At 35.8% G+C, this 14,599-nt stretch overlaps 2 protein-coding genes across 4 annotated transcripts; one reads left to right on the forward strand and one right to left on the reverse strand.

The window, feature by feature from the left end:
• LOC127182633 (glycerophosphodiester phosphodiesterase domain-containing protein 5) lies at window positions 1–2,786 on the forward strand. 3 transcript variants are annotated; one of them, XR_007829937.1, is made up of 4 exons: window positions 1–278; window positions 384–518; window positions 1,961–2,043; window positions 2,627–2,786. XR_007829937.1 is itself a non-coding variant. In XM_051138019.1 (2 exons), the coding sequence occupies exons 1-2, from the start codon at window positions 322–324 to the stop codon at window positions 2,769–2,771; spliced, it is 342 nt and encodes a 113-aa protein (XP_050993976.1). In that variant the 5' UTR covers window positions 296–321; the 3' UTR covers window positions 2,772–2,786. The 3 variants fall into 3 exon arrangements, 1 of the variants encoding a protein (XP_050993976.1); XR_007829936.1 differs by lacking the exon at window positions 1,961–2,043; XM_051138019.1 differs by lacking the exons at window positions 1–278; window positions 1,961–2,043 and having other exon boundaries at window positions 296–518.
• Window positions 2,787–3,370: 584 nt separating this feature from the next.
• On the reverse strand, window positions 3,371–12,867 carry slc25a24 (solute carrier family 25 member 24). Its single transcript, XM_051139429.1, has 10 exons — window positions 12,411–12,867; window positions 11,253–11,379; window positions 10,833–10,920; window positions 9,341–9,452; window positions 7,224–7,382; window positions 6,907–7,059; window positions 5,979–6,086; window positions 5,612–5,779; window positions 4,306–4,456; window positions 3,371–4,223 (listed from the first exon to the last, which is right to left on the reverse strand). The coding sequence occupies exons 1-10, from the start codon at window positions 12,591–12,593 to the stop codon at window positions 4,042–4,044; spliced, it is 1,431 nt and encodes a 476-aa protein (XP_050995386.1). The 5' UTR covers window positions 12,594–12,867; the 3' UTR covers window positions 3,371–4,041.
• Between the last annotated feature and the right edge of the window lie 1,732 nt (window positions 12,868–14,599).

Raw genomic sequence — 14,599 nt, forward strand, 5'->3', positions numbered from 1 at the left:
GGATAACGTTGGGTGGTGAGTGCTGTCCCATCACACCATATCTATGGGAATGAGCCAAGGCATCAGGTGGTGTGACTGTCTCACTCGCCCAACGTTCACCTGAAGCACTCTTACCATAGCGAGACGCTGCTCTAAATTCTCGCACTGTCAGTGAGAGATCAGTAGTGAGGCATCGCTCGGTGGGTGACGGATGGTGTCAAAGACAGCTTCTCGTGAGATTGTTGACTACAAAAATAGCCCTGGCTTACGCCTCAGAGGGCTTGCAATGCCCTATAAGTGTAAGGGCCCACTCCACAAACATGCAACTTTTCACTTTACAAGATGTTAAATGATAGAGTGGAGTCGTGTAAATTACTTACGGATTATTTTGATGTTTTTATTAGCTGTTTGAACTCTCAATCTGGCGGCACCCATTCACTGCAGAGGATCCATTGGAGGGCAAGTGATATAATGCTAAATTTCTACAAATCTGTTGTGTTGAAGAGACAAGCTCATCTACAATCTGGACAGCTTGCAAGGTGAGTAAATTTTCAGTTTTTTTTTTTTATATCAATCGGCTATAATCACATTCAAATACACAGGCCAGATTTGGAACGCCTGTCATTCATGAAGTCCTACACGTTGGCCGGATGTTCATTGAATGGCTAATTCAATTATGCTGTCAGCTTCCAAGAAGGATGTAGAGAATCTTGGCCCACTTTTACACATTTTACCACCCATTCCACAGAATACTGTAGATTTTAAATTGGCATGCTTTATATATGATGCAAGATCACTAACTAATTTTGCAAATAGTTGCATACATTTGCATCAGAAAAATCTGTAGTGGAAAGGGATTGTGGGCTCCAAAAGCTTCGAAATACTTCAAAAATTCCCTGGAAATAGTGCTTTTAGACACATTTAGACTTATGAGATATACACAACCAATCAAAAGTTTTTGAACAGTAAGATTTTTAATGTTTTTAAAGAAGTCTCTTCTGCTTACAAAGCCTGCATTTATTTTATCCAAATTACAGCAAAACAGTTACATTTTGAAATATTTTTAATATTTGAAATAACTGTTTTCGATTTGTATATTTTAAAAATCTGATTATTCCTTTGATCAAAGCTAAATTTTCAGCATTACTCCAGTCTTCAGTGTCACATGATCCTTTAGAAATCATTCTAATATGCTGATTTGCTGTTCAAGAAACATTTATTATTATTATTATCAATATTTAAAACAGTTGAGTACAGTTTTTTTTTTTTTTCCAGGATTCTTTGATGAATAGAAAGATCCAACGATCAGCATTTATCTGAAATAAAAAGCTTTTATAACCTTATACACTATACCATTCAAAAGCTTGGAGTCAGTATTTTTTTAGGGGAAGAAATAATGGGAATTAATTATTTTCTTTAGCAAGGATGCTTTAAATTAATCAAAAGTGATGATAAAGACATTTGTAATGTTACAAAAGATTTCTATTTCAGATAAATGCTGTTCTTCTGAACTTTCTATTCAAAGCAACCTGAAAAAAATTATACTCAGCTGTTTTTAACATAATAATAATGATAATAATAATAAATGTTTTTTGAGCAGCAAATCAGAATATTACAATGCTTTCTGAAGGATCATGTGACTGGAGTAATGATGCTAAAAATGTAGCTTTGAAATCACAAGAATGAATTACATTTTAAAATATATTCAAATAGAAAACAGTTATTTTAAATAGTAAAAATATTTCAGAATTTTACTGTTTTTGCTGTACTTTGGATCAAATAAATGCAGGCTTGGTGAACAGAAGACACTTCTGTAAAAAACATTTCAAAATCTTACGGTTCAAAAACTTATGACTAGTAGTGTACAGTTTTATATATATTGCGATTTTATTTTATTAGGATTCTGCTTGTTTTTTCTCCTAATTAGCTTTTTTTTATATTGATATCTAATGGCTAAATGCTGCTTTAACATGTTTTGTAGAGTGCAGAAGAATATGGCCTGATATGGATCACCTCAGATTTAATATCTGTGGCGACTGTCATCAGCATCTTCATTTTTCAGAAGTAAGTGCATCTCTTTTATGTCCTTCAAGTTGTTTCTTAATGCTTTTTAATACTGGAAGCTATTTTGCTGTGTCAGTAGTGGCTTTAATCTTCAATATGACTATTTCTGTGCTCGCACACATTTGCACGAAAGCAGGCCTTGGTGTTAATGTTAGGTTGTTTTGTAGTTAGCACGCTTGCTATATCTCTGCTGGGCGGCCGGGCGCTTTTCAACTGATGGTTCTGCTCTTTTCTTCTTGGCAATCTCTACTTTCCATTTTCTCTCTGTCCTCTGGTCTTTGCATGCGCCTGTCCTCCGCTGCTCGCTGAAATTGCTCAGCTATCACCTGATCAGGTAATGAGGATGAGTATTTTAGGGTCTTGATTTGTTCTGTTTCTTATGTCTGTTTGTATTTTTCTTTCCAGTAATTATCATTCTTAGTGCTTTTACTTTACTTTAGTGGCTTTAATCCTTTCAAGTGTTCTCAGTCACTTTATCTCATCAAATATTTCAAGATCTAATACTTAATGAGCAGAACTTTGTGGCACTTTCAAAGCCTCAGAAGTGTGTTTTGTTGACTGTGTTGTCATGTTTTTTCCTCAGGTGGAAGATGAGTGGTATGCACAGCTACAACCCTGAGCAGATCATGCTAAGCGCTGTAGTACGTCGGCCGAGTCGTGACGTCAACCTCATGAAGGAGAAACTGATCTTCTCAGGTGAGACTGAGCACACAGCTGTGTGGAGATAAAGCCTGGTTAATGGACCCTTATTGCACCAGAATTGAACACTGGAAGCGCTTGTCGAAGCAGTGTATCGATTCTTCCGGTTATGTATATTTTTCAAGATGCTGTAATCACTAGTTGAATAAATTGAGCATCTGCAGGATGATTTCAAACTACGGACATTTTCAGCTCTTGCGTCAGAGTGGAATAAGCCAGTTCGCTTAACTATTCTCAAGTCTTTTTGTCACTTGCTACATGCAGTTACAACGGATGGCTATTTTATCAAATTAGTCAAGTTTACATTATTTAAACATATTCAAAGGAAATTTTATTACAGCTTAAAATAACTGTATATATGGTGGCAAAGCTTAATTTTTAGCAGCCATTACTGTAGTCCTCAGTATCACATGACCCTTCAGAAATCAATCAAAAATTCATATTTGGTGCTCAAGAAACATGCTGAGAACAGTTGTGCTGCTTAATATTTTTGTGGAAACCACGATACGTTTTTTTTAGGAATCTTTGATGAATTGAAAGTTCAACAGAACAGTCTTTATTTGAAACAGAAAACATTTGTAAAATTAAAATAAAAAATATGTGCAATGAGACACGTCCCAACACTGTATTAAAATACAACCTTTAATATAAACAAGAGTTTCTAAAATAAGCAAACTTAGGGGATAAAGGCAACACAAGTTCAAACTATATTTCCAATGTATAGCTGAGATGGAAAGGAACCCACACAGAGATCGAACAAATGATATAAGGCACATTTAGCTCTTTATGTCATAATGCGGGTTCCAATTTTGCATCATTTTACTGTGTGTATTCAGCATTTTTCACAGAACATATACAAACAGTACTGACTGCAGCATGTAAAGACTTGACTACGGCCCAACCTAACCAACCTAATTCACTTAAAATTATACTTTGTATATTTAGGTAAAATTACTTTACACAAAAAGGCAGATTTTCATGTCTATCTATCTATCTATCTGTAAAACAGACTGATACTGTATAACATTATAGTGCACTGGCTCACAATGGCTTTGGTCAGGGACGAATGTAGAACATTTAGAAATTTCTTCAATTATATATAAATGTACAGTTATATATCAGTGTAAACATGATTAGGTTGGGCCCCAGCCTTAATGCAAGATGCCATCATGGCTTTTTCCCAGAGTTGATATTAGAAACACTTTGGTTACTGAACAAAACATTTTGTCCCATCATGGAGGGTGTTTTCAAAGAAAGGTGGTTAAAATTTGTGCGTTGTAAAAACACGCAAGACACTGATCATTTTGAGATGCCTAATCCAGACCTCATGTACTCATACACCACATAGCTGATGCTCACAGCTGGGATCACTTTCATAAAGTTGGGCAGGATCCCACGGTAAAGCCCGAAAAAGCCTTCTTTCTGCATGATCTTCTTCACTAACTTGGACATGGACACCTGCTCTGATCCCTCCATTGATGCTGTGGAGAATTAAAAAGGGGAATATTAGGCAAATCACAATGCAAAATTGTATTCTGTGCGCATTCATGTCTGAATATTTACCCTGGGCCTGCATGCGTGTGCGGACCAGGGCGAGGGGGTAACTGGCTAGCTGGCCACATGTGCTGGAAATAGTCCCACAGCCAAGAAGAACCAGGACTCCTGGGTTAGCAGTGTCTTTAGCATAGCGAGACAACCAAGCGTTCTTCAGCGTCTGTAGAGAAGAAAGAGTAAAATTGTATGTATAAAACGGATAGTTCTGGTCCTTGATAAATCATCCGATTATTAGCATCTCACACAAAAATGACCAAAGAGTTTTAATATTTTTTCTATTTAAAACTTGACTCTTCTGTAGTTACATTGTGTACTAAGACTGATGGAAAATAAAAGGTCGCAATTTTCTAGACCGATATGGCTAACTGTACTCTCATTCTGGCGTAATAATCAAGGAACTTTGCTGCCAAATCATGGGTGCAGCAGGTGCAATGATATTACACAGCACCTGAAAATAGTCTTCCTGTGCAAGCAGGTGGTCACATTGGTTTTGATGTTGGATGTTAGCCTATTTTCAGGTGCTGTGTAATATCATTGCACCTGCTGCACTCATGGTACAGCAGCAAAGTTCCTTGATTATTACGCCAAAATGACAGTATAGTTCCTAGCCATATCGGTTTAGAAAATCGCAACTTTTTTTTTTTCCGTCAGTCTTAGTACACAATCCAACTACAGAAGAGTCAAGTTTTAAATAGGAAAAATATCGAAACTCTTTGGTCATTTTTGAGCGAGATGCTAACGGTCTAACTGGATTCAATGATCTATGCTAAGCTACACTAAAAGTGCTACCGCCAGACCCAGTGACTGGCTGAACAGATTCAAAAACGGTAAAACTCAACTGTTTACCTCTAGGAGAGTTGGAAAATGAGCCTATTTTCAAAAACAGTGGAGTGTTCCTTTAATACTTAAACATTTTATTTCAGTTTTTAGCTTTCAGTTTTTTTTAAATGTTTTGTTTCATGTTTAAATTAAGGTTTTTGCACTTCAGATAAAGCAAAAAAGCTTATTGACTTGACCAATTTAGGCTAAAGAAAAATATATTTTTGCTTTATCTAAAATGCTAAAGTATGCTAAAGTAAGATTCTTAATGAAATTGCATATTTTCTTTACAACTAGAAATGTCCTTCATTACCAACTCTACTTATGATAATTAAGTACAAAAATATGCAAACACCTGCTGCATTTTTAAAGTAGGTCACAAACCTGAAAAACTTGAAAAATGCCCAGAGGTGTAACACCTAGTCTGAAAATATGAAGCTGATACAATATTCAGAAACTAGGTATGTAGTCTAACAGCACAATATTTTGTGCTCACCTCATACACTGCTAAATCTATTCCAGCATACGGAATAATTCCCAGGATATTGGGCACATAGCCTTTATAAAAGGCCTTCACTCCCTCCTTCTTCAGTATCTTCTTGGCACAGTCAAACATCCCAGAATACTGGCCAGTCTTCCTCAGAGTAAGTCTGGTCTTCATTACCTACAATTAAAAAATAAACAAAAAACATTTTTTTAAATATTACTATTATAATCACTAAAATGTGCACCATGTGTCAATATTGCCACTGAGGGCTACAGTTCATTTTAAATGGGCAATGTTGGAGCAATAATACATCAGTTTATATAAACATCTATATATTAACTCAGAATGATCCATCTCCATGAGTCTCATTTCTCACCTCCATTGGGTAGATGGCTGTTTGAGCAGTTGCGCCAGCCAGAGAGCCAGCCATGAACCTCTCATGTGACTGGATTTTCCCACCGTCTTTGGCCAGCAGCTTCTTATACTGTTAAAGCACAACACAAAGCACATTATGCAAGACTGATTTAACATGTAACAGCTTAGCCAAACAGAACCGAGATGGGTTAACAACAATCTGTTCTCTTTTCATTAGGTAAAGGAAATGCGATCTTCTCCATTGCAATTATCCTCTGTCCTCCACGCCGCATTACCAGTCCACGGTTTGGTGAATGACTGCTGTTAAAATAGCACTAATTGACACCATGCTTATGTAAGACACTTAAGCAATGTCACATGAGCATTTGGCTATCTTAAAGGAGACAAAAATTCCAGAACAAAAATTTACAGATAATGTACTCACCCCCTTAGAGATCCAAGATGTTCATGTCTTTCTTTCTTCAGTCGTAAAGAAATGATGTTTTTTGAGGAAAACATTTCAGGATTTTTCTCCATATAATGGACTGATATGGTGCCCCGAGTTTGAATTTCCAAAATGACATGAACATCTTGGATGACAAGGGGGTGAGTACATTATCTGTAAATTGTTGTTCTGGAAGTGGACTTCTCCTTTAATCACAGCCGCACTGATATTCAGGATAACAGTTCCATAATCTTCAAATTAATATTGAGTAACTGACATTTCACCCAATGTGACCAGCTATTTTGCTTATTTTTGCTACACCAGGAAAAATAATAGCTCAAACTAAGATAGAAGGGAAGACTGTGGCAAAGAAAAAATACAAAAGTGGAAGTGGTTTTCAGTGTTTGTGGGTTTCTTGGTAATGTTGATTTTCACAGTGTCACACTGGTCATATTGGGCTAGATATTTAAGATCAGTGCTAGAGATATTCTCTCTATTATCTCACCTGCTCGTACGCCATGAATTTGATTGCAGTTTCTGGAGCGATTTTTATGACGTTGACTCCATTACCCCGCCACAGAGAGGCCACGCCCCCTTCTTTAATCATCTGCTTGAACCCGCCCGCCAGACTGATTTTGTTGGTTTTTGAGGAATGAACCTATGAAAAGTATAGATTGACAGATACATATATTTTTGTCTTTTTCATGAAATATGCATGAAAAATATACAAATATATTTTTAATGCATGGGAAAATTTTTACTAGAAAGAAAAAATTGATGAGGGAAAAATATTTTGAAGTATAAATTTGGGCTTAACTGTACCTGCATGAAGACTTTCATTCTGTCCAGGGGGGCAGTGCCGGTTCTAGAGACCGCCCCTGCCACGCCCCCAGCAACCAGCTGCCTCCACCAGATGCCAGTGGTCTTTTCCTCCTCGGTGAACTCATCTGGAATAGTCAGACTGTCACCTATATCCAACACCTAGTACACAAGAGAGGTAAAGTTAGGTACTAACCAACTATACTGCAGAGTAACCTACCAAACAACACTAATCCATACTTTATGTCAAATATATTACATATTTTATGGCTCAAACCAATATTTGAACTATGAGAAAAAAGGTTCTTTGTCTTAGTGTTGGACTGAAATATGAAAATAATATTCTGTTACCATTTTGTGACTGTCCATATAATATGCAAAGAATATGATAATAAGCAAATATGATGGGTGACATATAACAGTTTCTATGTGAAAGCTGCAGTAGTAGAATGTACATAATGTCATCAACGCTGTCATCTTATGTAACATATCAGTACTGCATCACAGACTTACACAGGTAACATTAATTTTATTAAAGGGATAGTCCACCAAAAATAAATATTCTGTCATCTCATTCCAAACCTTTATGAGTTTCTTTTTTCCACGAAAAAAGATATTTTGAGCAATGTTGGTAACCCATTTGGTTCCCATTGACTTCCACTGTATTTTTTTATCCACATAATGAAGGTCATTGGGTATCAGAACTGTTTTGGGTAACATTTTACTTTAAGGTGTTCTTGTTACACATATTACATGTACTTACTATTATAATAACAAAAAATGATGCATAATTACATGCAAGTAACCCTTAGCCAAACCCTAAGCCTAACCCTAACCACACAGTAAGTACACATAGTTAATATTACTCAATGAATAAACATATAATATATAATTACACTGTAATAACGAAACCTTAAAATAAAGTGTAACCCTGTTCTGTTACCAACATTCTTCAAAATATGTTCCACAGAAGAAAGTCATGCAGTTTTGGAACAACACAAGGCATTAGTGAATTAACTATCCCTTTACATACCCTCTGTACAAACTTTCATTGTAAATGTAGCTGTTTAGAAATAAAATAAAGCTCAGTTTCTATCACCAAACTATTTCATACTTTGCACTTTATATCATAAACCGTTGGCTATAGCTCAGTGGACCAAAAGTGCTTTGGCCTCTATGAAATAATTTGGATCAGAGGACCTACCATATCTACATCCATCACATATACAGCCTCTTCATCCTCAAAATCAATGATGAGCCATTCTCCCTTGTGCTCCTGCAGCAAAGCCATGCTGATACTCTGCTGCCAGCTCGTCTGACACCAGCCGTGGATACTAACAACTTCAATGAAGACCTATTGCTTCACCTGCTCCCCTCACAACGTTACAGTCCGATTCACTTCTTCATCTCTGCCCGACCTCACTGCGCTTCCATCAGCGCAGCAGTCAGATGACGAACGCATCCAGGGCTAATCCCAGTACAGGACAGTCTTAAATTAGCTTCGCTGCAATTGGCTGAGATGACTTGAGCTGAACCTGCACCGCTCAAAGATCTGTGATTTTTGGCCTAGGGTTATTTTAAGAAACTTTAAATCAACCCATAACCAGAATCATTGTATTGTTTTAAATCTAAATATGAAAATAGGGCTAAATAGGAAAAATAGGGCTTTGGTTTATGTCAGTTGTATATACAATGAGCTTTGATTAAAACAATGTAAATCTATAGTATGTCCTTATTCATATATCTACGTAACATGTGCATGTAAGAGATGCTAAGTTGTCTTGCACAATGAACAAATATTCGTGTCACATTGACTTTTGACACTTAATCAGTCAAGAGACTCTTTATCCTTCCTGGTCTCAGCACTTTTCCCATGATTCCCCAATCCTTCCCACTGACAGAGGGATATAAATGGCTGGCCAAGCTGATTACAGGGCCACTGAACTGTGTGCCTGACTAGACAACTGAATGGGTGTCTGACTGGGCCAATGACATGTGACCGTTTGACTACACTAAGCAGGGCCATCATCATAGCATCTAGTGATCATCGTAACTGATACGTGATTCAGATCAGATGGTAATGTATGCAATATGTGATATAATGCTTGTGTGGAACTTACAGTGGAGTGTTTCCAATAACGAATGATTTCCTGAAGGTTATCTGCTGGGTTGAAGAGGAAATGCTCCCTCCATTCATTCCAATCCACAGTCATAGTTCCATCCGCATCAATACTGGATGACAAAGGGTCAAATTAGAGAACACATGTGGGCCTGAAGAACAATGTCCTAGGTGATGAAGTTACCATAAAGCTTAATGGGTGCATCTCAAGAAATTAGAAACAGAATGAAACAGAAAAGGCTATATCGTATGTATGTGTGCGAGTATATATATATGTATATATACACACACACACTAATGTCCCATTTCACACCACTACTAATCATTTCCTTCATGATAACCATAGACTTTCCAAGAAACTCTGCCCTCTGTAATGCGTTATCAGCAAACTAATTAGATCAAGCATGAGTATTTCACAAGCAAAGACTTTACACAAGGATATTGTATACTTCACTAATCACTGACAACACCAATGTGCTGCAGAGACGTACATAAATATCCAAATGCCTATTTATAGGTTTACATTAGGGGTGAGTAAAAAATATTGATGAACAGCTAATGAACAGAAAACTGTAGCACACTTCCCATTCAATAAATCACAATAGGCTTTGTGCATTTAAGCATTTGTATACAAATCAGTAAAATTTAACCTCCAGTATTACAGTAACGTAGTACCAACTGACTGTGATGGGAATAACAGCGTTATAAATAAACGGTGTTACTAACGGCATTACTTTTTTTAGTGACAAGTAATCAAACAAATTACTGTTTCCCCATTACAACACCGGTACTGTTACTGACAATAAAATGCAGCGTTACTATAATTTTCATGTTGCATTCTTCTTCTGAGGTAAATCTGGGCATTAAGAAAAAAATTAGACATAACACACCGCTGCGGTTTTCAACCCCAGAGGGTTGTTTTTTATGTCTGTGGGTTGAAGTGACCCCAATAATGTGATATTTAGCCCATGGAAGGTATCTCTCACATTGTCCTACAGCAACATTAAAATAGTGTAGATTAGTATACTATGTTTTATTCATTTACCATTTTTACCAATTCATTATTTATTTATTAAGGGGCATCCAAGTTATTTGACATATTTAAAAAAAAAATGTAAGTAACACAATAGTTACTTTCCTTGGTAATCAGTTACTTTTATAATGATGTAACTCAGTTACTAAGTCGGTTACTATTTGTAAGAAGTAACTAGTAACTATAGCTAATTACATTTTTAAAGTAACATGCCCAACACTGACTATACCTGATATAAATCCCAAATAACTGAAAAGTAAGGAAAACGAATCAAATCGCAAGTTTGCGAATCAGAATCATATTGAATTGAGAAATCTGTCAAAACCCAGCTCTAGTTAACACTATCACTTCACATAATTACAAGTTAAATTTGTATCAAATGTGTAATATTTTCCAAAGTGAGTGTAATCTTTATTATCATGAGTATATAGTGAGTTATAGGCTGCTTTGGTGTGAGTACCTGTGGAGGATTTTCTCTGCATCTTTATCTGTCAAGTTTATGCCTATTTCTTTAAGTGACTGCTGGATCTCTTTGGCATCGATGCTACCTGCAATATGCAATTAATGTTGTTAATAAATGTATGTTTTATGATCAACAAAAGCAAAAGGTGTGATTACAAGTGTTTCAGTATGACTCCAAATTAGCATGATTAGTGGATGTAAGAATTTAGGTCAAAATCAGTTATATAGCACCTTTTCACAATATACATCATTTCAAGTCAGCTTTACAGAATGTCATTGCTGTCTATAATGCTTTAACATACAGTGATTTTAGGGTGCAAAAGATCCTATGAATTTAATGATTAAAACAGATTATTGGATTAGTCCTGAAAGAAGGAGAGCAACAAAAAAAATACAGTAGGCTACACTTTAATTTTACCATCTTGATTTTTGTCCAGACTCTTGAAGGTCAGTCTGAGTTTTTTCTCATGTTCTTTCAGATACTTTGAAAACTCCTCAAAGTCCAGCCCTTCATCCTTATCAGTGTCTCCAGAGGCAAAAATTTTCTGTCAGAGAAAAACAAACAGTCCATGAGGTTCCTGGAAAATGTGGATCACTTAGTAGAACCTAAATATAATATTTTTCCACATTGCACTGATTCACTGGAAACAATGATTTCTCAACCTTATACTATATATTTTTTTTAAAAAGCCACCATTTTCATATTCAAACAGACAAACCCAGCTCAGTTTGTTCTGACATCAATGTCAGCTTTAAAAACACTGCCACCCTGTGTTGTCATTTAGATGCGATTATAGACTACCACACACTTCAGTACAATGCAGAAATGCAGGTAATACAAATCAAATGAGCAAAACCAGTATGGCCAAAACAATAAAAAACATTATAATGTGTGACCTGATAAGTTTGCTGGCACTCTTTGTCTTTGAACTTTGATACAGTCAGACTCATTGGCTTAGGCGAGGTGGGGTTATATCATCTGTCTCAGTGGTAAGGAATGGCAACAGATAATGGAATGCATATTTTAAACGAGCATGAGCAGGAGTGTCTTTACCCACCCTTCTGCTTTAAGTGCACTTCCTTGCAAAAGACAGGAAATGGCATACCTATATATGATTGGAAAACCATATCTGAAAGGACATCTGAGAGTATGTTAAGGCAAATAAGCTATTATCTATGTCATGTAACGTTAGTCAAAATTCGGTGACTATTTCCATGTGCATTAAACGTAAAAAGCATAACCTTAAATAGCATCACATATTACTAAAGAAGGAAGAGAAGGAGGTTGTGGGCTGGCAACAAATGCATCATTTCCCATCATATCTTTGATCTGCTACTTATAGTATTTACTGTTAATGGTTTAGCTTAGAAGCATGCATTATGATCTGCAATATTACATCGAACAAAATGGTGGATTTTTCTCAGTAGTAAATTTCCCTTGCATGCGAATAATATAGGAGCCCGACAGCCTGTCGTGGTTTATTGGTTTATGCGGTTTATACTGCACCCGATACCCAGCTCTGCAACAAAAGTGAGTCTACAACAGAAACGCAGAGAGCCAGTGAACTGGAATTACCTGCGCTTCGCCTTTCCCCATAGAGAAGCCCATAGCAGCCAGGCCCGTCTTGAGCTCAGAAACATCCACTTTCCCATCTTTATTAGCATCCAACTTCTCAAACAACTCCGCGAAACTTTTCGTGTTGTCCTCCTCCAAACAATGCGACTCGGTGAACACGAATTTCCTTATAAGCTGATACATGATGAAATGCGACGTACAGTGTATTTATATATATATTTTTTACCGCACGGGATCCAAAGATTGCAGGGAAACTGCGGAAGAACAGCAGACGTTGCCTGGCACTGGAAAAAAACACAAAACAGACCCTCCCTGAACGTCTTGCCCCACTGTGTTAGACTATAATAGTCATACTTTTATTGCCACTATCGCTTGAAACTCAGCACTGTATCGGGTTTAATGTGCAGACTTTCGTCCGAGCTGAGCTGAGAAGGAGGGACTAACATTACTAGGGTATTTTCCTGCCGTGCCTCCTCGTTTTAGACGGACACACCCAAAAGTACACAAGCTGAAGAAATGTTTTTTATTTGACTCACTGGCAATTACTTAACAGAGGTTGTATTCAGTACTTCACGCTCAACTTCCCATTTTTCACGGCATTGTGGACTATAATGCGACCTATATACTTACTAGCCTATATTAATTACGCACAAACCATAGACAGATAGATAGATATCCTAGTAAAAAGTAATGTATTTAAAATATATTTATTTTATACCAAGTAGTCCAAATCTATTAACATATTTACTGACATATCACTTGAGATTTACTGATATAAAAATTAAAATTAAAAATTAAAATTAAAATTTACTTGGAGTACTACTTGTGCACAATGCACATTTATTAATATTAAGTCTAAAATGTGTTTTAATGTCATTATTGGCGATTGTATGGTCTTTGAATAATATCGGTCTTTAAATGCAAGATAATTAACGTGTACCTTAAGAATAGGCCTTCTTGCAATACTTACACTTTAGCACAATCAAATATACTTAAGTGTATGTTTAGTTGGACGTCAGCACTCTGCATAACTAAAATGCATTATATATATTTTTTTTTCAATTTAGCAGACTTTAAGTATAACCGTTTAGTAAACTAAAAGTACAGTTAAGTACATAAATATGTAAATGCATTTGTAGTATACTTAGCATAAAATAAATGTATTTCAAATATATTTTCGTAGTAGACAGATATATAGATAGATATCCTAGTAAAAAGTAATATATTTAAAATATATTTATTTTATACCAAGTAGTTCAAAACTATTAACATATTTACTGACATATCACTTGCGATTTACTGACATAAAAATATAATTAAAATTTATTTGGAGTACTACTTGTGCACAATGCACATTTATTAATATGAAGCCTAAAATGTGTTTTAATGTCATTATTGACGATTGTATGGTCTTTGAAGAATATCGGTCTTTAAATGCAAGATATTTAACGTGTACCTGAAGTACAGGCCTTCTTGCAATATTTACACTTTAGCACAATCAAATATACTTAAGTGTATGTTTAGTTGGACTTCAGCACTTTGCGTAATTAAAATGCATTATATTTAGCAGACTTTAAGTATAACAGTTTACTAAACTAAAAGTACAGTTAAGTACATAAATATGTAAATGCATTTGTAGTATATTTAGCATAAAATAAATGTTTTCAAATACATTTTAGTAGTAGATAGATAGATAGATAGATAGATAGATAGATACCAATAACATTGCTAATAACAGTATTATTATTATTATTATTATTTAATAATGCATGCTAAAATGTGCAATGCATAATACAACTGTGGGCTTGATACAGTTATAATCTTCAGTTTCGTGTTGAACAGCTGTAGAAACAAATCCTTATCATCCTAAATATAGCGAGTTACTACTGTAGTCAGATATGAATGTTATAAATATAGCTTCAAAAGACTGCATAGCAATTATTATAATTGCAGTAACTACATGATAGAGAAACAGATATCAGTCGACACATACACAATAGTAGTTGATGCCCAGAGGCAACTTTACTTTGTGGTGAATCTATTACAACAACCCTTTTTCTTACAATATAATTTCTGTATCACTTAGTATGTGGGTTTCATATTAGACAATAGCCCTATGAGACAAAATGTCTCTGCTAGAGATCGTCTGAACACTAGAGGTCCTCCAGTGTGTATTTCAGAACTGCTGT

This window comes from Labeo rohita, chromosome 20 (genome assembly GCF_022985175.1).
Source record: "Labeo rohita strain BAU-BD-2019 chromosome 20, IGBB_LRoh.1.0, whole genome shotgun sequence".
Classification (NCBI taxonomy): Eukaryota; Metazoa; Chordata; class Actinopteri; order Cypriniformes; family Cyprinidae; genus Labeo; species Labeo rohita.